This window comes from Lissotriton vulgaris, chromosome 5, assembly GCF_964263255.1.
Source record: "Lissotriton vulgaris chromosome 5, aLisVul1.2, whole genome shotgun sequence".
In the NCBI taxonomy this organism is placed as follows: domain Eukaryota; kingdom Metazoa; phylum Chordata; class Amphibia; order Caudata; family Salamandridae; genus Lissotriton; species Lissotriton vulgaris.
The window spans coordinates 1,675,689,827-1,675,715,517 of record NC_141693.1 but is presented as its reverse complement, the minus strand read 5'-3'; the positions used below and the strand labels follow the sequence as shown (position 1 = coordinate 1,675,715,517).

At 48.2% G+C, this 25,691-nt stretch overlaps 1 protein-coding gene across 1 annotated transcript in view; it reads left to right on the top strand.

Moving 5' to 3' along the window:
• DDX42 (DEAD-box helicase 42) overlaps positions 1–25,691 on the top strand; it is a 401,460-nt gene that overhangs the window by 314,050 nt on the left and 61,719 nt on the right. Inside the window, exon 16 of the mRNA XM_086923805.1 lies at positions 22,642–22,752. Coding sequence (XP_086779931.1) covers positions 22,642–22,752 — 111 coding nt within the window. The remainder of the gene's footprint in view (positions 1–22,641; positions 22,753–25,691) is intronic.

The following is a 25,691-nucleotide window of genomic DNA, read 5'->3' as shown; positions in this document are numbered from 1 at the left end:
ACCATTTTGTATTCAGCTGCCATTTTGTACCATGATCGAAATTAAGCTCCTGTCTCATACTGTTTGCCTCAGAGGAAAAGAAGTCTTGATTGTTTCTCTTTAGGTTTATTCAAGGTTGAGCTCACTAATGAATAGATGTTCTGTCTCTGCATACCTTTCCTCTCGAGTAAGCCCTGCTCCCACTCCAAAGAGATGAGCACGGGCAGAGTAACCTTGAAACTAAGATAGCATGCACCCGTTCTCAAGATGGTAGCTGGCCTTTCTGTACTCCTTTTGTTTGTTAGTGCCCAGGCTGGAAAATTCAAGTCTGGGCGGGACTTTAGAGGAGTTGGAAATGTATATTTTGTGTTACTGTGTGGACGGGGGTCAGTCCCTCGCAGCTATCTTAGAAGGCTGGTCAGATCGGACTCCACCTGAGCAAATACTAATAAAATAACTTTGGTTTGTATTCTCTACTGTCTGACCGACTCTTCATTTGTATGGAAGGCTGAGAGGCGGTCACGAGTGACTCAGGTGGTCCTAATCGGGTCACTTCCTTCAATGGCACACTGCCTGTGTGCCATGCCAATTAGCACTACCTAAGGTATAGGCATGTCACCCTTCTAGCAGACCTTACCAGCAGTAAGGCAGGGTGCGTTATATCACAGGTGTGATGAGGATATCTGCATGAGAAGATATGCCCTTTCAATATTATGCAGATATGCCCTTACAATGCCAGGGAAGCCATAGAGCGTACATGATCTGGAAACTTAACTCAAGTTCCACAGCACCTTGTTGGCACCAAACTACTCCTCCCAGTAAACCCACACTGATGCCAGTGTGGAATGTATTGAACCATGAACGCAGAGGGCACCTCAGAGGTGCCCCTTAAAACCTACCAACCCTGCTATGGTCACAGACTGGCTGTAGGCGGCTTGCCGCTACCATACATGTTTCTGGACCAATGAGTCAAGATCCGCTGCTCTCTGGGACCAGAAGCAATACACATCCTGGGCGGAGGTGGCAAACCTCCTCCCCCGGAATGGGCACATTGCTAGAGAGAGAAGTTTCAAAGGCATACTGCCTTTGTAATTTGACCTCCAGCCTCTGCTGCTAGCAGCAGATGGCAGCTCCCGGTTTTCACCCCCACTTTGGGTGGGAAAAACTAGAAGAATGGGTGTGCCCACCTCTGCTCTCTCAACGCTAAGGTGGGGTAGGCAAAGTGAAACACAGCTTTCAGTCCCTGCCATCTTGAAGATGGGGAGACCCCCCTCCCAAATCATTGCTAGGGCTATGCTCTCTCCCACAGAAGGGTGTCCTAATTGAGTGTGTAGTCACCCTAGGTAAGGTGCCCATTGGCCCTACCTGCTACTCCTCTAAAACGCCTCTAGATTTAGTATTAAAGTGGCGTCCCCAGATCTCGAAACTAGTTCCTGCCCACCTAAGAAGGAAGAAGAAGACTACGTGCAGCGAAGCCCGAAGACGCCCACTGACTTGGCCCTAGCTCTACCAGTCTGTCTCCAGCTTCAAAGACCCTACTAAAGAAGAAAACGCCTGTCCTACAGGCAGCGACTTCCAGAGCAAGACTGCCTGCTCTTTGACAAAACCCAGAACTCCTGAGGATAGCAGATCTGTCCCCAAGAAACCTACACAAAGGACTCTAGTGCCCTCCTGAACCACAAGTCCTGCCCACTCTGCACCCAACGCTTCCGGCCAGAGTCCAGGTGGCCCACCAATCTAGAACAGGTTACTCAGCGATCCTGACCAAGTCCAGCGTTGGCAAACCCCTCATGGGCTCCATGGTGGTGCCTGCAGCCTGAATCCAGAGTCTAGCTCCTACTGGCTCCGGTAAGAAGAATCCTACGTCTAAGTACACCCCTGTAACCGAAGCCCCTGGACCTTGGTGAGCTGAACAGACTGTGCTCCTACGACCCCCAACACCTTCACTTAACTCTCTGGTCTCCCTCCTACATCCTCTGGCGCGACACCTCCAGCTTGTTTATCCAAACCAATTTCTCCCTTGAAAGCGTTGGGTGCCCACCGCTGAATTTGCACCCTGCACCTGGGCACCCCTGTTCCGCTGGTGGTGTATGAATGAACGAATGAAAGAACTTTTATATAGTGCAACGTTCACTCCAAGGAGTATCTTGGCGCTGTTTGCGGGGGGGAAAAGTCAGAGCAATAGATAAGAGACATAAGTGTTTTCTGGGATAGCAAAGATCCAGGGTTTTAAGGACTTCCTAAAATCTTGTTCCATTTGACCGGTCTGAATACGTTGGTCTTGCCAAACAGCATAATTTCAGTTTTAGAGCTGTTAAATTTCAGATGATTCTGTTGCATCCAATCCATCACTGCTGTTAGACAGTGGTGAAATTTTTCTTCCGTCACTGTAGAATTTTTATCGAGGGTGAGGATCAGTTGTGTCATCTGCATAAGCGATGCATTCAACATCATAAGTGTCCATCAGAAAAAGCAGTGGTGCCATATAAAGGTTAAAAAGGGTTGGGCTTAAGGCTGAGCCCTGAGGAAGCCCTGATGCCAGCCATTTTTCTTGCGATTTGTAACATCTCAAAAAAAGATGTTATCCAGGCCAATGCATTATTCGTAATTCCACTGCATGCAAGCCTGTTTCTCAGAATGTCATGAGAGACCGTATCAAACGTCGCTGACAAGTCCATCAGAACCAGTACTGCATCCTTTCCCTGATCCATGGCAAGTTTTAGAGACTCAGTGGTGTGCAGTATTACTTATTCTGTTGAATGAGGTGGTCGGAAGCCAGATTGCTTGGGGTGTAAGATGTTCGTTTCTTGCGTGAAATCATTAAGTTGGATGTTAACAAGTTTCTCTGCAATTTTACTCAAGCATGGTAACAATGAAATGGGCCTTAACTTGGAAAAGGTCGTGGGATCTTAAAGTTGTTTTTGAAGTTGCTTCACAGCAGCAGTTTTCCAGCTATCGGGGATAATGGCTAGCCTGAAATAGCATTATTGATCTGGTTGATGATAGGATTTATGGTATCCGCCAGCGCATGTAACATTTTTGGGGGACAAATATCGAAAGGCAAGAATAGCTTGCCTGGTTTGTTCTAAGTTGATCTCCTTAAAACATGTAAGTTCCTTTTTTTCTTTTTCTTGTGCTTGGACGTTTTGCATTCGGGGAAGGTGGTTGGAAATCTGAGGTACGGTGGCTCTGCTGGGAATGGTGTAGGCTGGTGCTGGCAGCTGATTGGCTGTTGTTTGGACCACATAATGAGGAGGAGAGGTTGCCTATTGTTTTACTACTCTATAGTTTCCAGGTAGTTTTTTCTTCTACTGCTATGGTTATTCTTTTACCGGGAGACTCCCACCATGACGATGGGGAAGATATAAGCATGTGAATCTATGAAATATAATACTGGAGAACCATAGTGTACAAGTAACTAGTTTTTTCATTAAATAGATTATCATTGTCAGGGTCCCCTGTGAGAGTGGGTTGTTCGGCTTCTGCTATGCTCTGCAGATATGATTAGAGAGCAAGTTTTCCACTTCTGTGTGAAGCCTGGTCGCACAGGGTTTTTTATCTAGTTGGACTTTGTTGAAGTCCAGCTTAAAAGGGATTAACTTTTGATCTGACCAAGTAATCCCAACTGGAGGAGCTGTGACTAAATTGGCAGCATTAGTGCATATTCCATCCAGGGTGTGTCCCGCCTAATGTGTGGCCCCCCTCTATCAGCTGTTTTAGCCCTAATGCAGGGGTCTCCAAACCGGTCCTGGAGGGCCGGATCCATGCCAGATTTTTAAAATTACTACATGTATCTCAATGGGGATATCCAAAAAACTGGCATGGATCCGGCCCTCAAGGACCGGTTTGGAGACCCCTGACCTAATGTATTTATAATTTCACTAAAGGAGTTGGTGTTAGATGTATCTGCTGCTTCAAGATGTAAATTAAAGTCACCTAGAAGTGTGAAATTTAAGTATCTAACCACAAAGGAATTTATGCTTTCTCCCAAAGTATCTAAAAACTTACAAGCAGAACTCTGTGGCCTGTAAATCAGAGCCCCTGCAAACGTGATGCAACTATCTAATTTAAAACTAAAACAGAAGCTTTATGCTTCCTTTAGTTCCATAATATCGGAGATGGAGAACTTCAGGTGATCCTTATATATTATGGCTATACCACCTCCTTTCTGCCTGTTTCTGTCCAGTCTGGAAATGGCATAACCCAAAGGAAGCGCTTGTGTTATATTAGTGTTGGAACATTCCGTTAGCCAGGAACAGGCAATCAAAGTTCCAAAAACTCAGCATGTCTTGAATATGCAAAGCATTTTTCGCTAGAGATCTTGCGCTTATAAAGCCACAACATAGTTGTTTAGGTTGTATTTTCCCTTTATTCTGTGCAATCTCTTCAGCCATATGATAGCACGTATATTTCCATGCAAGGCAGGAGAAAGAGCCTTTGATGTTTTCTGTGGGTGTAGGGGGTTGGCAGATATTAGCTATTGTTTTGAAAGTTAAAGTTCTTTTCTAGCATACGAATAAACGTCTGGTCCTAAACCAGCAGCATTTCTGGCCCTGGCCGCGTTCTGGGTGCGGACGGCTTGCCCTCGGCACGCCCCCGGCGCGTATAGCTGGGCATCCGGTTTTTATTTAGGGGGAAAGTGGCCACTAGACCGCTAACCTCCCTAGAAACTGGAAGTCGCCTAGTCCTCCCTCCACTCAAACGGGACGTCACCCGTGGTGGACCGGGGAGGGGCGACAGAACCGAGAGACCGCAAAGAGGGAGTCTGAATCAGGAAAAACTATTTTAAAAACAAGTAAAAAGGCTGGCAAATTAGTGCTGTGCAAATACAGCAGGCTAAAAACGTTAGCTTGCTTGCTCCAACCCCCAGAGCTTGGCCGCTGCAACTGATCTACTTACCTGCAAGCAGCGTGGCTTCAGGCACCCGCAGTTTCTATTGAAACTTATTACGCCCAGCTCCGAAGTAGCTGCAAACACATCAGTCAATTCACATTGTCTGCTGGACTAGCTGCAACTGCCCTTTCAAAGTTATACGGCCAAGCCCTACACCATAGGGGATTTCTGGGGACACAACTGCAGTAAGTCCAGAGGCTCCAAAAACAACGGCACCTCTGCCTCCAATAAGTGATCTTCCACACATCCCCCTTGACAACTCAACACTGGTTAAGTCAAGTATCATGGTATACCTTACCCAGTGGGAAAATATAGCCTCAGACCAGTTGATTCTCAGTTATCGACCAAGGCTACTGCCCGGAATTTCACAACACACCCCCTAATACAATACAACACAACAACCCCCCCCCCCCCCCCCACCCCCCTGCCCAATACAGGAATAGCCAAGACAGCCTAGTGTACTTCTGGAATATGTGTAGGTACTATTCTAGGAAGCATTGACAATGCCAGTAGGTCTGGGTTAACAGGAAAGTTGTATGATAATGTGAAGCATTACAAGTAAGTAGCAAGGAAACAGGTAAGTATTTGTGTGGAAGCTAGAACTGTTAAATAATATTAGTGTAGGTTAAAAGGTCGGTGTGAGTTGCATTATCGAGCCAGACCTAAAAATCCATGTAGGTTAATGGCTACCCTCCTCCCATGAATGCTGTTGTAAGAAAAAAACATCCTAAATCTAAGACAATTTAATAGCTTTCCAGTGTCGTGAAAGTTCAAGTTTGGGCGGCTGGATAAACAAAATGATCACATCTGTGTGGAGGGCAAGTATTGTTTTTGTGGATGTATACAATTTCTGTCCAATCAAAACATGTAATCCTGACTCCCATCATGTAGACGGAGCCAAAGCTCCTCTCTAGTGATGATCACATAATTGTTTGGCAACATCTGCGCTGTCAATCCAGAAAATAAAAAAAGCTATCAAACCAGCCCGTGCTCCCTGGCGAGAGCAAGGAATCTAGTACCTCTACTTTCTAATTTTCAGGAAAGTTGGGACGTTATGCCCAATACTCTTATGATCTTGCACATCAAGTTCACAACTCTTGCAAGATATCATTCCCCCTGCTCTGCAGCCAGGACTAAATGGTGAGCTTCAGTCTCGAGGATGCCTACTACCTCAGTTCCATCCAGCCAGCTCAGTGCCATTTCCCAAGGTTTTTGGTAAGTGGAGTTCATTATCTAGTCAATGTCCTGCCCTTTGTGGTCACAATAACTATTTGAGTGTTTAGCAAAAGTCAAGCAATTGTAGTCCTGCATCTTCAGTGCATACCTTGATGACTTGTTGGTAAAGAACAGCAGCTGAGTGCAACACTTTGTTGCCCCAGTATTGGAACTTTCATAGATTCCCATGCTTTGTATCATTCCCCCGTCGTCGGAATGGGAGCCTCGGTAAATAAAAAGTACCATAGCAGTAAATACAAAAGAGAAAACTAGGCCTATGCCTCATCTCATTTTGTAGCCTATCCGCCTCTTTTTGTAAAAGAGACCAAGAATTCTGTACCAACCAATCAGCACTGCCTCACCCCTTAGAACCCTCCTGAGAGCCTCAGATTTTTCTACCGCACGTTGTGCTAGGAAGTCTCCACCGAGCTCTGCTCAGATTATTTCTTCAACTTCAATTCTTTGACTTTTCTCTTCAAATTTACAATGTCTGACAAGGAAAAGAAGGCACTATTTAGAGCTTGTGCTACTTGTTCTGAAAAGAGACTGTTTGTAGAGGACAAGCATGATGACTGTATCTACTACTTGTACCCTGACCAAAAGGCCACAGATTGTAAGATTTATTTATTTATTTATTTATTTTAAAAGTTTTATTTAGCGCTGGCTAGACCTGGAGGTATCAGAGCGCTTTACATGAGCATCAGATCATTAGTTACACGTTACATCGTTACAAAGGTTACACAGTTCTTAGGGCATGGCTACATAGTTACTTGTAAGGTCGAGAAAAACAAGCACAAAAACGTAAGGGGAAAAGAAGGCAAGGTGAGAGATTCAGGGGGACGGGTTGGAGTAGGGGAAGTAGACAGATAAAGAAGGTGGGAAAGAGGAGGGGAGGGTGAGAGACACAGCATGGGGAAAAGAGGGGAATGGTGACGGGGACACAAACCGGTAGACGAGTCAAGGCAACGTCCAAATTCCAGTAAGCTGTGATCCCAAGGGAAGTGGTATCCCTTCCCTATCTCTATTGCGAAAGGCTCCCTTTACGCAGTGTACTCTCTCAGAGAGGTCTCTGAGACTCCAAGGCCTACATATTGGATCCTTCCCCAAAAAAGGGAGAGGGAGTGCTTTGGCAAGGGGTGCCATACCATACCTCAAGTGTGAGTGGCTCCCTTGGCGCAGTGGACTCACTCAGCGGGTTCGCAGAGACTCCAGAGTATAAATATTGGATCTTTCCCCAACAAGGGGAGAATGAGTGCTTAGTCAAAGGGCCCAAAGGACAGGGCGTAGGCAGAGTAGCAGACAAGGGGAGACATTCAAGGGAGAGAGGATAGGGGCTAGGGAAGAGACAATAAGGAGAGACGAAAAAAAGTCTGCCTAAAGACCGACTGGGTAGGTGACGACCAAGGAGGGAATCCAAGACCCATCTCCCCTATAGCTAAACCAAGTAGCTCCATCGGGCATCAGACAAAATAGTTCAGTCTCAAAACATTGAGAGAGGAGTGAGGGAGAGACATAAATAGAGTGAGGATGCGGTAGGAGACGATAGGAGAGACGACAGGAAGTGCAACAATGTGGTTCAACAATATACTAGAAGATAAAAAAGTAAACATTAAATCAAAAATCAGCAATACAATTGGGGGAGGAGTGAAAGGCGAGAGAAAGTAGTGGGGAGTAGGGGAGGAGAGGGAGTGAGGATAAGGGAAGAGACAACCACAGAGACAAATGGAAGTCTGTCTAAGGTTCACAGAAAAACAGGGTGGAGACAAAGGGCAAGGGCATGTGAGGGTGTGAGGGCAGAGGATAGAAGCTGGAAAGAGTAGGAGCGGAGAGGGGGGGAAGGTTGCATACGGTGCATAAGGTTTGAACAGACAGGGGCACGTATCTCCTGCCTGGGGGCTGTATGTCTTGTTGGAGAATGCAGGCAGTGAGACTCTGTTCATCTCCGATGGGTAAAAAAGCTGGCGTAAGCGAGTTCTTTGTTTTTAAGTTTGTCTTTATCGGTGGCCATTTTGGGGTCAGGCGGCCCCTTCTCAGTAGTGCGAGCTGGGGATTTACAACAGTTGCTGGTTTCCTGATATTGACATCCCTCTAGCCCAACACAGAGGTCATCTCCCTGTCAGCAATGCGCTCGTGCTATTAGACAGTCTCTGACAGGGAAAGCAACGAGTTTGCTGGGATTATTTCAGGAGGGCGGCCATTTTGGAGACGGGCGTCTCCAGTGCGGTGGTGCGGAGGGCCGCCTGTTAACTTGGCTGCAAAAGATGAAATCACGCAAGGAGGTTATTTCATCTGAGGATGAGGACTCTTCTTCAGCTGCATCCTCCAGAAGATCCAGAAAGAGGGGTAGGTCATCCCCTTCTACTGAGCCTCCTGTCAAAACCTTACAAAAGACCTCTGAGAGGTCTGAAAAGGTTAGTCCCATTAAATCTCCTCACCGAGGTGAAAAGGAGAGCCTGGGACAGGCTGCGGAGTCGGACACTGCAAAGAATGTGAAAAAAGACATTTCTGTTACTTCTCCTCCATCTCAGAAGGAGAAGGCGTCCCTCAGGAAAGAAAGCCTGACAAGAAACCACGTCCGTCGATGTCGAAATCAGCAGGTACGTCGACGACCGTATCAAAGAAAGACCAGAGTCGACGTTTAAAGTGCCTGTTTCCGGCTCGTCGACGATATCTACGGTTGCGTCAGCGAAGGTAGTGACGACGACGTCGACAACAGCGGCTGTAATGGTGATGACGACTAGCTCATCGACAGCTCCATCGACGCTGAAAACTCCGTCGACGAGATCCATTCCTCCGTCGACTGTCCCGTCTACGGTTCTGTTGACGATTACTATGAGTCCGTCGACAAGGTCGTCGACGATCCCAAAAGCTTTGCATTTCCTTAAAAAGGCAACAAATAACTCCTGAGATGACCTCTCCTAGACGAGTAACACCTCTGCCTCCCACTCTGTTGTTCGATGAGGAGTCTGATGACGAGGGTGATGATGGTCTTTATGGGGATGCCTACAGCCCATCGGACTTAAATGTAAAGTGCCAAGAAACAGATTTGGAGGAGTATTACGAACAGGACGCAAATATACCAAACAAGTCAGGCCTCCACAGAACTTACGCCAAGAGATGGTGGCAATGCAGTCTTCTTTAATTCCTGATTTAAAATTAATGTTACAGGATTATAGGAAAAGGTTTCCATCGCAACCTGCTTTACAACAGGAGCATCCTCCTTCTCCTCCTATTCCGACTACTCCTGCGGCGGCAGTGACACCTGTGGTTTCACAAGTTACGGAACCAGAAACCAGAGAAGGTTACCAAGAGGTGGTGACTGTTCAAGAGGACGATGTCTCCTCGGATGAGAATCCTCAGGAAGATCCTTCTCATGATCCAGATAGATGTTATGATGATGATGACCTTCAGGATCCGGATGCACCAGTGCTGGTTACGGCTACCTCTTCTCCTGCTGATATTGGAGGTTACCATAACCTTATGCAAATGGTGTCTAAGATTTGGCCTGCCGATTACTTCCGTTCAGACAGACTGCTTTCTTTATGACTTTAAAGAGCAGTATAGAAAGTCTGTTCGGTCAATCCCTATTATAGAGCATGTATGGTCAGAGGGCATTACGGTCATGCAAAATCCGGCAACAGCCATTCCTGTTCTTCCCCTGTTGGAGAAGAAGTATAAAGCGCCAGAGGGCAGTCCAGCTTGCTTGATTGGACAACCAAAACCGGATTCCGTCATTTCCCAAGCGGCACAAAGCAAGTCTAAAAACCCATTGACGCCACTTACAACACCGCCAGACAAAGAAGGGAGACGTCTGGACAATGTGGGCAAAAGATTCTCTACCATGGCCAGCCTACTAGTTCGAGCTTCTAATGCTCTTGCCATCTTGGGAAGGTATGATCACCAGATGTGGTACGATTTATCCCCGTTTGTGGATCAGCTTCGAGATGCAGCGAAAGATGAGGCCAGGAAAGTCCTGATGGAAGGAGAGCGTTCCTTTTTGGAGGTGATAGATTGTGCTATGGATATAGCGACTACTGCTTTTCGTGCCCTGGCGGGTTCAGCTGTGTTAAGGCGCCTGGGTTGGCTGCGGGCAACCTGGTTTTGTCAGGAGGTCCAGAACAAGATTTTAGACTTGCCATGCGATGGGGACATGCTTTTCGGAAAGCATGTCGATGAAGCCCTTTAAGGCATCAAAAAGGACACGGACACAGCGAAGTCCTTGGGGGTCTTTGAACTATCGCAAAGTTCCATTCAGAGGTGCAAGAGGGAGAGGTTTTTCCTCATACAGAGGTGGCAACCAACAGCGGTACTCATCATGTTCGCAATCCTCCCAATCTTACAAACCCCAATACTCCAATCAACGCCAAGGCCAGTCGGCGTCTTTCTCTCGCCAATCACAGAGAGGGCGTCAAAATCGTCAAGGAGGGAATAACTCCAAACGTCAATAGCGGACTCACGGCTCTTTCTGCTGTTCCTACCTCTCCGATGACATCAGTGGGGGGGCAGGATTTCTTATTGTCTAAGCAGTTGGAAAAGTTATTGCATCGGATCAGTGGGTCCTGAATATCGTTCACAGTGGTCACACGTTGGAGTTTCAACATCTTCCTCCAAACAGAGCTCCAGGCTCCAACGAGTCGAAACATCTGGGACTGCTACGTCTCAAAGCCCACCAGCTTTTCATCAAGGGGGCAATAGAACCTGTACCTCTTTCTCAAAGGGGGAAAGGGTTTTATTCCTGGTTCTTCCTGGTTCGCAAAACATCAGAAAAATGGCGCCCCATATTAGATCTACGGGAGCTCAACACCTATCTCATCAAACTATCCTTCAGGATGGTCACTCTCCAGGATATTCTTCGTCTGCTAAATCCAGGAGACTACATGGCGACTCTGGATTTAGAGGATGCTTATTTCCATGTGCTGATCCATTCAGCTCACAGGCAATACTTACGCTTCACAGTAGGGAAGAGCCATTTTCAGTTCAAAGTACTTCCTTTCTGTCTCCGGTCTGCACCAAAGATATTTACGAAGGTGTTGGCCCCAGTGGCAGCATTCCTCAGGAAACAATCTCTGGAAGTTTTCGCATACCTGGATGACTGGCTAGTCAAGCCTCCATCTTTCCAGGAAACTTCCAAAGCCATTACGACCTGCATCCAACTGTTTGACCATCTGGGCCTTCGGCTCAACAGGGACAAATCGGTCCTTCAACTATCCAGATCAGCAAAGTTTCTGGGATCCATTCTGGACACGAAACGCTGCAAGGCTTACCCAACGGAGGAACGTCAAAGCAAATTGATGCTATCGGCTCGCCTCTTGCTAAAGAGGAAATCCCTGTCGGTAAGACTACAAGTCCCTGCTCGGATCGATCTCATCCTGCATACCATTGATTCCACATTGCAGGCTGCGAATGGGTCCACTGCAAGAGCAGCTTGACAAACAATGGTGCCAGGTGGAGGGCTCTTTCGACGACAGGATTACGGTAACCCCAGTAATGAGAAAAGCATGCGACTGGTGGTTGGTGAAAGACAAAATCGCGGAAGGATTAACTTTCACGCTTCCTCAGTCTCCCATGGTTCTCACCACGGAGGCTGGGGAGCGGTGCTTCAAGAGTTGCACGTGAGCGGTCACTGGGATCCAGTTCAACGCAAGTGCCACATCTACCTGTTCGAACTCAAAGCCATTCGGTTAGCCTTGCAGGCTTTTTTGCCACAAATTCAGAATGGTTCAGTGCTGGTCCGGACGGACAACACAACAGCCATGCACTATATCAACAAGCAGGGCAGGACGAGATCCCAGACCCTCTCCAGAGAAGCTCAGCTGATTTGGGATTGGGCGATTCTTCACAATATTGCTCTGAGAGCGGAACACCTCGCAGGTTCGCTCAATATAACAGCGGATGCGCTGAGTCGTCAGAAATTGATCAGTCACGAATGGGAGTTAGACCAAACCATTCTGGAGGAGGTGTTCTCGGTCTGGGGGACCCCGATTCTATGCAAGCAGGGATCACCATTCGGGGTCCTTGGGGAACGAGCTTTCGATTGCCTGGTACGGCACATTTTTTTACGCTTTTCCTCCACTACCTCTAATCCCGAGGTTGATCAGGAAAGCCAAGGTGGAGCCATGCAAGATGATCTTAATTGCACCAGCGTGGCCCCGACAGTTCTGGTACACAGAACTCCTCCTGCTTTCTCAGGACCATCCAATTTGCCTGCAACCGGTGCCTTCTCTGTTGACGAGGTCTCAGGGTCAAGTATTCCATCCAGACCCGAGCTCGCTTAACTTGACAGCGTGGCTCCTGAATACAGGGAATTTCAGAATTTTAACCTCACCAAGGAGTGTAGGGACATCTTGTCTCAAGCTCGATCTCCAAGTACGAACAGAACTTATAGGGCGAAATGGAAGAGGTTCTGCATCAGATTTTGCCATATATACTGTCGCTGGCTAAATCTGGATTGGCTGAGATAGTGGCTGTTGCACAACGGCTATGAAAATCTGAGGCTCTCTCAGGAGGGTTCTAAGGGGTGAGGCAGTGCTGATTGGTTGGTACAGAATTCTTGGTCTCTTTTACAAAAAGAGGCGGATAGGCTACAAAATGAGATGAGGCATAGGCCTAGTTTTCTCTTTTGTATTTACTGCTATGGTATTTTTTATTTACCGAGGCTCCCATTCCGACGACGGGGGAATGATACAAAGCATGGGAATCTATGAAAGTTACCAATACTGGGGAACCAAAGTTACAGGTAAGTAACTTGTATTCCTTACACTCAACAAGGCATGTCTCCCTTCCACACTTTTTTGGTTCATTGCCAATGAAGAGAAACTGTTACCCTAGTTCCCACCAAACACTACTGTTCTTGCGATCCATATTCAATACAGTAACCGACAAAGCTTACTCCAGCAATGAGAGCCCCTAATGCTTGATTGCAGTGTGGTGTAGTTCCTATTTTCCCTATAGGCCCTGCGCATTGGAATAACATAAACAGCAGTGTAGACGTAGAAGTGCGGTCTTCCAGGTCTCTACTGACTATGTTAGACTTAATTGGGTTTGTACCAACTAGCTCAGAGGTCACTGGAAACTTTCTTGACTGAATAGGAAGTGATCAGCTTCCATGGCACAGACAAGAAGGGATTCAGTTTTCCAACAACCGCATAAACATGACAACTTTGCTCCTTAGAATAAGAGTCAATCTCTAGAGTCGTGTGAAACAATAGACAGCTATTTCACTCAGTTGTGCAGATTACTTTCACCAAGATGCAGAGAATAGAGAGACGGGCGTTTTCAATAAAAGGTATCATTTATTGAACAGTCTTTCTTCTCATGCAAGAGAAATGAATTTCCACAATTGCAAGACTTGTTATTATAAAAAGTGCGTACAGTAAAATGAGTATTGCGAAATAATACTATAAAAGCATTGGTATGGTTTCTTAGCCATACGATAGTTAAAATGAATAAAATATATACAGTCATATATACATTATGCTAACGTCCTCAACTGGTGCTTCTAACTACGCCTACCCCAGTGTACCTGACCTAAGCCTAATACTTGGGAGGGAGTAAGTAGCAGTTTAGTTAAGTTGGTTTTGCCAAGAGTTTGCTGCAAGAATTCTCTCTAAGGGTTTAGTCAACACCATACCTCTGGAATAGAATGTTGGAGGGCTGGTATCTCCTTTCAGGACTCGATATTACAGTCACCCGCAAGGGTAGGCTGGAAACGCCGGAGCTGGATTTTCTCGGCAGGAGAAAAGACAGCGTCTCTCTCAGCCCGTCAAGGAGGAGGAGGGGCAGCGTCCGTGGGCTTCTCGCATCTGCTGGGCTCTGCAAGAGACAGCTGTTTCTGCTCCTGTATTCACCACACCATCGCTCTTGCTTAAGGCAACGTTGGTAATATTTATACCTGGAAGGTGCCTTGTTTGACGTAAGTTTTTGGACATAAGACGTCAATAAAGATGTCACTCGGAACTGGTCGTTCTTACAGTGCTCATTAGAGTTCTATTACTAATAAAAACAAAGTAAGCGGGGTTTTCCCAGGTTGCTGGGGGTTTTATCTGTTGAAAGAACTCGGAGTGTAATCTAGGAATCTAAGATAGTGGCTTCTGCTGTGTCATGTACTGTAATGAGCTGCAGAGGCGAGTTTCTGAAATATGGCCTGATCGTTTATGCCATTATAGGGGTATGAATTGATTATAGCCGTATAGGGGCATTAGGTCACAATATTGATCGGGGTCCTAGATAGAACACAACAGCAGATGTGCCCTCTGCAACAGTGCTTGCCAGACCGCAGTCGCAAGCAACTGGTCAATGGAAAGATCTAATGTTAGTGGAGCTAAATGGTCAGTATAAACTGCAATGGGGTAACAACATAAACGTGTTACTGGCCTGGTCTTTCCTTGACCCCTAAACAATCTCCACCCTCAAACTCCTCCTGTATGCCACTAACCATCAGAGTCCTCCCTTATGTGCATCCATAGGTTTGACCTGGGGTAAGCAGCTGTGGTACTGGCTACAAAAAATGTCAGTCTTTTCTTTTGAAAAGCTACCATTGCACTCAGATCACATCACATAGCATTATGGTCATCTCCTTTACCCCAACCTCAGCACACTAAAGCTTGCAGTTTGGCACCTTAACTCTTACAGTTTGGCTAGCCCTAGCTTCTGGAGAAGTTTCTGCAAATCCTTAAACAAGCTAGAAAGCCAACTGTATGGGTACAATGAGCAGTTAGATTGGAAAGATGTATACCTTACTGTAATATTATACACAAATAGCCCTCAGATACCAAATCACAAGATCATCTGTTGTGTTGCACCTACAAATGGCAAGACTATTCTGACAGAAATAATTACAGGTGCTCTGTGGTCAGCCAGCTGAGCAACAGTTGTTGACTGGAGAAAGACAGTAGGGTTAGCAACATTTCTATTCATTCTTGTGACATTTGTAATACTGTATAGTCACCAATCATTTTTACTTTAATGTTGCTAGAATGGCATTTCTAAGAGCTTCCAATCCAGACTCGTTAAAAGTAGATTTTTAAAAAGAAGTGGATTATTGAAATCTGCAGACCAATTCAGTAGTTGTGCTATAGTTTCAATGAAAACATGGCAGTTTTATTTGCTCTCCTATTAGAAATGCATTCAGGCACACCTCACCAGTTTAAGTCAGACCATTTTGCAACTTGTACTTCTTGCTACAGGACTCTACTCAATAACACTTGATGTAACTGTCCGATTAATATTGTAAATGCTAAAAATTATTTAATTTGGCAGTTCAAGTCTAAAGCCTTGCCTGCTCTGTATTGTAACATAGCTGTTTTTACGTCCAGATGTGGGGGGTCAGGTTGCACCGTACTGTTTTATGCTATAGTTTCTATTCATTACCAGTACAATGCATTTTTTCTCCGCTTGTAATGGATGGTGAATTTCTATTGTGCATAATTCGGAAGGAAAATAAGCACTCAACATTTTTTGGAGTTTTGGCAGAGTAGAGCAAAGAAGCCAATCAGCAATGCAAGCTTATTCACCCTTTCTTGATTATAAAGAAGGCCTTCTCATGGTAATAGAAAGGTAGTTAGGTTAATTGAACTAATGACATCACTTTTTGGGGCAGATCATTACCCTGAAATAACTGACTCTCCATTGAATTTTTCAGGACTGCACTAGTACATTGCCCTCTACAGTCCAGGAAAGATGACAAGACTTAAGTTAATTCATTAATTCTGCTATAGGTTCTGAACTGGAGGCGGTTAGTTATATTTAAAAAAAATAAAAAGAAATAGCTCTTGATCGTCTCTACATTACAAACCCACATATGTTGACATCGTAGATGTCTTGTTGGGAGGGTTGTAGGTTGTCAGACTAAAAGTTAAAGGGAGAGCGACTTGTATACCAAGATTTTTTTCCATTCTACATGCAGTCGTCTGAACAGCTGTTGACCCGGGAGGCATCGTTACAAAATGACACGCTAATCAGCAATAGATTTCCATTTTTATAAATAAAACAGTTAGGGAAACGGAGTATTTTGAATTCATGTTTAAAAAATGTAAGTAAAAATATATTGCATCCAGTGAAAAAAGAAAACTGTAACCAGGCAGAGTAGGTCACGTTGCAAATCCGTAGTTCAGGAGCAAGTTGCATCCTGATATTTACAGGTAAGTACTGTTTCTATTCTAGGGGTCAGAAGAATCTGCCACAACAATCCCAGTTCGAGGCATGTGGGCTGCTGAATTCATATCTGTGCATAGATCGCCGCCTAGTGTTGGGTCCGGATGATTGCACATTGTTGTCCTGGAAGAGTCTTCGAAGTATCACAAGATAGGTGGCTCCTCCCCTGGACTACAGTGCTTATGGGCATCGCCTCCATCCCCAGATTGTTTTTTTCCGCCATTGGGTTCGGATGTGTTTCGGTTCCCTCTGTCGGAATCGATAGTTGTATAACTTTCCTTACTTGAGACCAAAAGGTCTTTAGGATTAGCGTCGGTATTGTCCATCGTTCGGGTCTGTTTATTCCTCAGCTCCGAACACTTGCTGCCCTTCCGCGTGCTGTCGGCGCGGACGGGCCTACACGACGCTCCAGACTACTTAACATGGAACGAACCTCAAAGAATTCACACCTCGACGTGCACCCAGTGTGCAACAAGTGTTTGTCGCCGGACCACGATGAGGCCAGGTGTATGGCCTGCTCCAAGTTCCGGTGTAAGAAGACTCTCAAGATTCGTCGGGCCGCTAGACTCCAGGCCCAGTTATCAGCGCCCCCGCCAGACAACATCATCGAGGAAGACGTTGAGCACGACACCGTCTTACAAGTTTCGGACTCCAGCCCGGCGTCGGAGGATGACAACTACAACGCGGAGGACGAGGAGTTTGAGGAAGTCGTCGGAGAGGTAGGGGACGACGACGGGGCCATTGCCACCGTGGAGGATAGCTCAGAGGAGGAGCATCCTCAGACTGACTCAGGGGTCAATCCCCATTATACGGCCCAGGTCGAGGGATCGCCTTCGGGCCTTACCAAAGACCTCAATACTCGTCCCACGACCCCGCCTCCAGGCCCGGCGACGGACATTGGTGATGCGCCACTCCCAGTAAAGAAACCGAAAGTGAAACCATCAGGGTCCACACCAACGGTATCGAAACCGAAAGTGAAAGTCGCACTGGTGGGACAGAAGGCTCCAGAGGCCTCAGCGCCTAAAAGGTCCAAAATGGCCGCCGTCATCAAGAGCCACGCCAAGACGGCCGACCCGAAGACCCCGGTGTCGAAGCCGAAGGCGAGGACGACCGACGCGGCCGTGTCGGCGCCGAAGATGGTCGAGGTCGATGACCCGAGAAAGGCCTCGAAGAAGCGTCAAGACGACCCCAAAGCTCTGGCTGCGCCAATTCCGGTCGTCAAGGCCAAGGGTGGTGATGTGTCGGCTCCGAAGACCGTGCCTTTGATCGCCGACCCTATTCCGGACTCGGGGGAATCGCTCGGGCCGGGCCAGCCCTCCCCGTCCTTAACCAAAAAGGTCACGGAATCCCTTCAACGTATTCGGAAGGACGCATCGGCTCCTGAACCGAAGGATGTGGTGCCGAAGCCTTCACAGAAACCGGCAAAAGCGCAGGCACCGATCCACTTCACGCTGCCGCCGAAGACGACGCCGAAGGCTTTCGCTCCAAGACATGGGGCCGGGGTGCCCTTGAAGCTGGTGTCGACGCCTAAAGCGTCATCGGTGGTGCCGAAGCCTCGGCTCCAGCCACTCGCGGACGAGGAGCGTCGAGAGGTTGTCATCGACGCCAACACAGGCAAACTCTCTCTCCTTAAAAGGAAGATCACCTCAGAGCCTGTGTTAGAACATTTTCGTATTCCACTCAAAAAGAAGTTGGACTCTGCGGGTACTTCTGCCCCTATAGAGCCTGCATCTCCACAAAATCTAGAACTCTCACCAACTCATTCTAACGCTGGGGAAGGTGACAGAGATGAGGAGGACGAGTACAATTATCCAGCGTACTCGGATCCGGAGGAGGTCAATGAACCTTGGTCTGCTGGAGGCGACACTGAGGACCCTCAGTCAAGTCACGAACCGCAGCTTTTTGCAGCGAAAACTTCTCCAACGGAGGACTCTGCAGCCTTCAACGCTCTAATTGAGAGAGCTACAGCTAATCATGATGTTGACCTCCATGCGGACCCAATGGATGTCGATTTTCTGTTTGACACTTTCTCAGTGGCTGAAAAGTCGGTCAAGACATTGCCTATGCTCAAGGGAGTGCTGAAGCACGCGCCAGAGGTTTTCAGGGAGCCCACTCGGGCGCGAGTCATCAATCCTCGTATTGACAAGAAATACAAGGCAGCGCCCACTGATCCAACGTACATCAAGGGACACTTGCCACTGGATTCTTTGGTTGTATCCAACGCACGCAAGCGGGCAAACTCGCAGACCACGGGTGATGCTCCTCCCCCAGACAAAGAATCGAACATCTTTGAAGCCTCAGGAAAACGTATTGCTGCGCAGGCAGCTAATATTTGGCGCATTTCAAACACGCAGGCCCTACTTGCACGCTACGATTGGGCGCATTACGACACCCTAGAAACACTTCTTCAGCACTTACCTGATCAGTACAAAGAGGGAGCTGAAATGTTAATTCAGGAGGGGAAGCTAATCACCAATGCTTCCATTAAGTGTGCACTGGACGTGGCCGATACCGCCTCCAGGGCTATAAACACTAGCGTGTTACTGCGTAGGCATGCATGGCTTAGAATATCAGGCTTCAAACCAGACATACAGACAACCATCTTAAATCAAACAGTTAATCCAGACCACCTGTTTGGCCCTGAAGTGGATGCAACCCTTGAAAAAATGAAAAAAGACACGGACACTGCTAAGTCTATGGGGGCCCTCCAGTCCCAGCAGTTTCGGGGTGGTTCCTTTCGCCGCTCCAATAACAGAGGCACCTGAAGGGGTCAGTCATCGCAATCCACGCAGTACTATAAAAGCAACACACAGACCTCATACACCAACAAGGGTAGAGGTGGTTACAGGGGCAACAACGTCAAAGGCAGGGGACGTGGAAACAACAGCTCCAGGTCCTCCACCACCAACAAACAGTGACGCCTTGTCACTGCCCCCGACCACACAACACCGGTCGGGGGGAGACTCCAGCAGTTCCTGTCCGTGTGGAAATCCATCACCACGGACAGGTGGGTCAAATCTCTTATCCAGTACGGTTACTGTCTGGAACTTACTTCCACTCCACCAAACATACCTCCAAAAAACCGTCCTATGTCCGGCGAGCACTTGCACTTGTTGCAGCAGGAGGTCATAGTCATGCTGCAAAAAGGGGCAATAGAGCTCGTGCCACTGCAAGAAAGGGGAACAGGAGTTTACTCTCTGTACTTTCTAATCCCCAAAAAGGACGGATCCCTCAGGCCCATCCTGGACCTCAGGCCCCTCAACTGGTACATTCTGTCAGAACACTTCCATATGCTCACGTTGCAGCAGGTTCTCCCTCTGCTTCGGCAGGGGGACTTCCTGGCTACTCTGGATCTCAAGGATGCATACTTTCACATTACCCTGCATCCTTCACACAGGAAGTACCTCAGGTTCACAATTCAAGACCAGCACTACCAGTTCAGGGTTCTGCCTTTCGGGGTCACCACAGCGCCCAGGGTCTTTACAAAGTGCCTGGCGACTGTGGCGGCGCATCTAAGACGTCAAAACATCCACGTCTACCCCTATCTGGACGACTGGCTCATTCAAGCACAGTCGGAACACCAGTGCGCCGACCACGTGTCCCGCACCATTCATTTCCTGCACGATCTGGGATTCTCACTGAATTACCCAAAATCCCATATCCAGCCCGCCCACATACGGCAGTATCTGGGCGCGACAGACACTCTGGCAGCCACTGCGCAGCCAAATTCAGTGAGAGTCGCCAGTATTCAGACGCTGATCCAACGATTCAGACCTCAGCACTCGCTTCCAGCGAAGGTGTTCATGCAGTTGATAGGCATGATGGCCTCCTGCATCTCCATTGTCCCGCACGCGAGGTTACATATGCGTCAGCGTCAGGAGTGCCTAGCACGTCAGTGGAATCAGGCTCACGGGCAACTAACAGACCTAGTGTTGGTGAGCGGTCGGGCGTACAACTCTCTGCATTGGTGGAATCCACAAAACCTTTGCAAGGGCCGACCGTTCCAAGAGCCTGTGCCACAGATTATTCTGACGACGGACGCTTCTCTCCAGGGATGGGGAGCGCATGTACTCCACTACACAGTGCAGGGACTATGGACACTACAGCAAAGGAAGATGCACATCAATGTATTGGAACTGATGGTGATCTTCATGGCCTTAAAGGCATTCAAAGTACATCTGTGCAACAAGGTCGCGTTGATCCGGACAGACAACATGACGGCCATGTACTACATTCAGAAACAGGGGGGCACACACTCTCCGCAGCTGTCTCATCTGGCTCAGAGCATGTGGAAGTGGGCCATTCAAAGGAACATTTTCCTGATGGCAGAACATCTCCCAGGCAAAGACAATCAGATGGCGGACCTGCTCAGCAGGCACAGCCACCAAATGCACGAGTGGGAGATACATCCATCAGTACTCCAACCGTACTTCCAAAGGTGGGGTCATCCAGAGATAGACCTGTTCGCCACAAGGGAGAACGCAAAATGCCAAAGCTTCGCCGCCAGGTTCCCACACCCGCAATCGCAGGGCAATGCGATATGGATGAACTGGTCAGGCAGATTTGCGTACGCTTTTCGCCCAGCACCTCTGATACCGCTGGTGGCACGCAAGCTCAGGCAGCACTCGATGACTCTCATCCTGGTTGCTCCAACGTGGGCTCGCCAACCATGGTACACCACGTTTCTGGAACTTTCCGTGGTACCGCATCAAAGGCTTCATCTCACACCCAGCCTTCTGACGCAGAGCCATGGCACCCAGATCCGCAACAGCTCAACCTGGCGATCTGGCTCCTGAAGTCCTAGAGTTTGGCTACCTCAATCTTCCCCCCGATTGCATGGACATCATTCGGGAGGCAAGAAAGCCCACTACTAGAGCATGTTATGCGGCTAAATGGAAGCGGTTTGTCATTTATTGTGCAAACCACAACATTAACCCGCTAGATGCTTCCATTCAGAACATCATATGTTACCTATTCCATCTGTACCAATGCAATTTGGCGTATTCTTCCATCCGCATTCACCTGTCTGCGATGGCCGCATACCTCCAGAATAGGCAACACCTATCACTTTTCAAGGTTCCTGCTATCAAGGCATTTCTGGAAGGACTCAAAAGGGTCATTCCACCACGGACACCACCAGCTCCAGAATGGAACCTCAATGTGGTTCTTACAAGGCTGATGGGTCCTCCTTTCGAGCCACTACACTCTTGTGAGCTTCAGTTTCTGACTTGGAAGGTGGCTTTCTTAGTAGCCATTACATCGCTACGGAGGGTTAGTGAGTTGCAGGCCCGCACCATCCAAGAACCTTTTTTCCAAGTCCATGCCAACAGGGTGGTGCTCCGCACTAACCCTAAATTCCTACCCAAGGTTGTATCTCAATTCCACATAAACCAGACAATTGAGTTGCCAGTGTTTTTTCAAAATCCTGAGTCGCTGGCGGAGCGGATGCTCCACACCCTTGACGTTAAAAGAGCGTTAATGTACTACATTGACAGGACAAAGGATTTTCGAAAGACCAAGCAACTTTTCGTTGCATTTGCCTCACACCACAAGGGTAACGCTATTTCCAAAGCTGGTATCGCTAGGTGGATCGTGAAATGCATTCAGATCTGTTACGCTAAAGCTAAACGCACTCTCACAATTCCACCAAGAGCCCACTCCACCAGAAAGTTGGGGGCCTCTATGGCTTTCCTTGGGAACATTCCCTTAGAGGATATTTGTAGAGCAGCCACATGGTCTACCACACATACTTTTACTAAACATTACTGTGTAGACGTGCACTCTAAACAGCAGGCAGCTGTAGGGCAGGCTGTTCTCAAGACACTTTTCCAAACTGCTGCAGCTGGCACGGGCGGCCGCCGCTAATGGAGGGACTGCTATGTATTCAATGCACAGATATGAATTCAGCAGCCCACATGCCTCGAACTGCAAATGCTACTTACCAGTATGCATCTGTTCTTGGCATGTAGGGCTGCTGACATTCATATCGCCCGCCCTCCTCCCCGGCGCCTGTAGCAGCTGCAGTATTCATATTTATATATGCTCATAGCATGGGCATCACTCACATAGTTCACTCCATCTCGGCCAATGGCTAAAAACAATCTGGGGATGGAGGCGATGCCCATGCGCACTGTAGTCCAGGGGAGGAGCCACCTATCTCGTGATACTTCGAAGACTCTTCCAGGACAACAATGTGCAATCATCCGGACCCAACACTAGGCGGCGATCTATGCACAGATATGAATGTCAGCAGCCCTACATGCCAAGAACAGATGCATACTGGTAAGTAGCATTTGCATTCTTCTACAAACTGTTTGTTATGATGTAACATTTCACATCCTACGTTTATTAACTAGACCAAATTGTACATTTTCTTAACACTATTTTTTTTTTTACTCGTAGAATGCATGGTTCCGAAAATCCCGCTTCAAGGGTGGAAAAGGAAAGAAGCTGAATGTCGGAGGAGGTGGTCTGGGCTACAGAGAGCGACCAGGACTTGGGGCTGACACATCTGTAAGTACAAAGGAACTATGCAACAATGGGGCTGTCTTCTGATTTTTGTATGAAGCTCTAACCTCTTTGAAAAATAATTTTTTTCTCCAACAGCCAAGCTATACTGAGGGCTCAGACAATGGTTCAGTACTGACCTAAGTCTGGAGAGAACTATTCTCTGGTAACTCTGAAATATCGACTTGGTTTTATGGCAGACAGTCAAAACTACTCCAGTAGTTGGCAGGATGAAGCAGCGACATTTCATCATGTGGGTGCAGTTGTATCTTGGAGTCTCCATGGGCCATTTTCCATCTGCATTCCCTCTTGCTCTCTTTCTCAGATTTTGTTATCCCAATTGTAGGATAGTGCCCATTTTTGCATGGTTATCCCCTAACAATTTGCCAGATACCGGATGCAAATTTGACTGAGTTTGTACTGGAATCCTGCTAACCAGGCACCAGCACCCTTGTTCTTTCCCAAAACTGTACCTTGTACCCACAATTGGCACAACTCTGGGACACATGCAAGTCCTTGTAAAAGGTACCCCTGGTACCAAGGGCCTTGCGATCAGAGAAGGACTCTGAGGGCTGCAGAATGTTTGTATGGTGCCACCCTCCAAGACCCCTCACTTCAACACCCCCACCCTGCCATGACAGGCTGTGTGTTTTGGTAAAAGCTCGACTGAAGAGTCGACATGGCACAGCTGCCTGTGTGCCATGACCACCAGCACTTCCTGTGGTATTGGTAAGTCATCCTTCTAGCAGGCCTTACAGCTCTAAAGGCAGGGTGCACCATACCCAGGTGAGGGCATAGCTGCAAGAACAATATGACTCTACAGGGCATGGGCCAAACAGACGTTGTAAGTGCAGTGGAGCTATTTTGAGTGTATGGGCTGGGAGTTTGTCAGCACAAACTTAACAGCTCCATGATGGGTTTAGTCCAATCTGGGAAGCTTGGTGTTAACCTTCCCAGCACAATAAATCCACTCTGATTCAGTGTGGTATTTGATGAAGAATACACTTGGTATGCACCTTAGAGATGCCCCCTGAAAAACAGGCGTGGTTCCCAACTGGCTCCCAGCCATCTGCCGCCACCAGACCGGTTTCTGGACCCATTTTAGAGCGCTTCTGTTCTCTGGGTCTGGATACAAAGACCATCCTGGGCAGTGGTCATGCCTCCTCCCGTAGTATGGGCAGGGCCCTCAAAGAGGGAGCTTGGCTCCCAGCCATCTGCCGCCACCAGACCGGTTTCTGGACCCATTTTAGAGCGCTTCTGTTCTCTGGGTCTGGGTCTGGATACAAAGACCATCCTGGGCAGTGGTCATGCCTCCTCCCGTAGTATGGGCAGGGCCCTCAAAGAGGGAGCTTCAAAGGCCTGCCACCTTTGTTGGCTGCCCCAGCCTTTTGCTGCTATCAGCAACTGGCTCTAATCAGTTCTGGCCCCCATTTTTGGGCGCGAGAACCGGCGGAAAAACCTAGCCAGGAAAGGAGGTCTGCCCAACTTTGCCAACCCCCACCCCTCAGGTGGGGGAGGTAAAGTGAGGGCCACCTTTCAGTCCCCATTATCTTGGAGATTGGGGCGCGCGAGGCTCCAAAGAGGCCTATGCTCTGTGTGAGAAAGTGTCCTCTTTCTGCATGGTTGCCGTTACTTATTGCTGATGTACTTTAACTGAGTGTGCTCTGGGCTCCTGCTAATCAGGTACCCAAGGCCTAGGTTCTTTCCCTAAAATTGCATTGAAGCCTATACCCAATTTGCGTCTCTGGCCAAGAGGTCAGCCCCTAGTAAATGGTACCACAGGTACCCAGGGCACTGTGACCACAGAAGGCCTAATAAATCTATCACTGGAATTATTGTGGGTTTATTAATACGAGATGTTTCATACCAAACATCTCTAGTTTTAGTGAAGTCATCATGTAGCTGGGGAAATTCGTAAACACCATTATCTGAAAGAAACATATTAGTTATAGATTCCTTACCTTAGAATTAGCCCCAGGTGTCGGACTGGATCTGGAAAGTTGGTCGGCTCCGTGTCCGTTGTTGGCGTTGTGGTCGCCGGGATAACGTCGTGGTACCTACTTAGAGGCCGCCCTCGCGCGCTGATGTCAGTTCTTTCTTTTTCCGCGACAGCCTCTGCAGATCCGGACAGAGCAGTACACAGTCACTTTTTGACCAAACTTTTCGAGCGACTTTTGTCAATGTCTTTTTGAGTCTTCGACTCCTGCTGCACGTTGGGTGTCTGTAGCTGACTGATGTCTGTTATGGATCCGCACTGTGTGTGCCTCTTTTGCCTGGAGCGCTACCACGACCCTGAGTCGTGCTCTGGCTGCTGGTCCAAGGCTTAAAAGGACTTGCGGGAGCGGTCCCAAATGCTTCCTGACCGCTGGCAGTCAGCTCCACGACGCTCGAGGTCCGAGTCGCGAGGGAGGTCGAGGGACCGGTCACTGAGCCATCATCACTCTTCCAAGTCTTCCAGGTCGGGGAAGTCGAAGCACAAGAAGAAGTCGAAGAAGCATCATCGCTCTTCGACTTCTCCCCGTCGGCCGGCTGACGCGACGAGGGATGCGGGTGTTGCCCCTCCCGCGGCTTCCTGGGACCTTGGGCGACTCCTGCCCAGCTTCGTAAATTTTACAAGGCGATGCACGTCATCTTTGGGCAGCCTGAACCAGACGGCGCGCCAACGGGCCCCGTGGACTTGGTAGGGGGACCTAGGCCTTCTCCGCCGACGGCCCCAGCCCCGCAGGCCCCCTTGGATCCAGGCCTGGATCCTGATTGGCGCCATTTGACCTTATTACACCTCCTCCGGTACCGCATTCAACGCTGGTCGACCCCTCGCCTCCATCCTGATGTGGACTCGGACTGGCATCACCAGACCCTGCAACGAGCGGAATTATTGTGCCCCTATTCACTCCTGGGATCCCTTTTTGGCCAGATTGGCCCCCAGAGGATGCGGAGGACTGGGA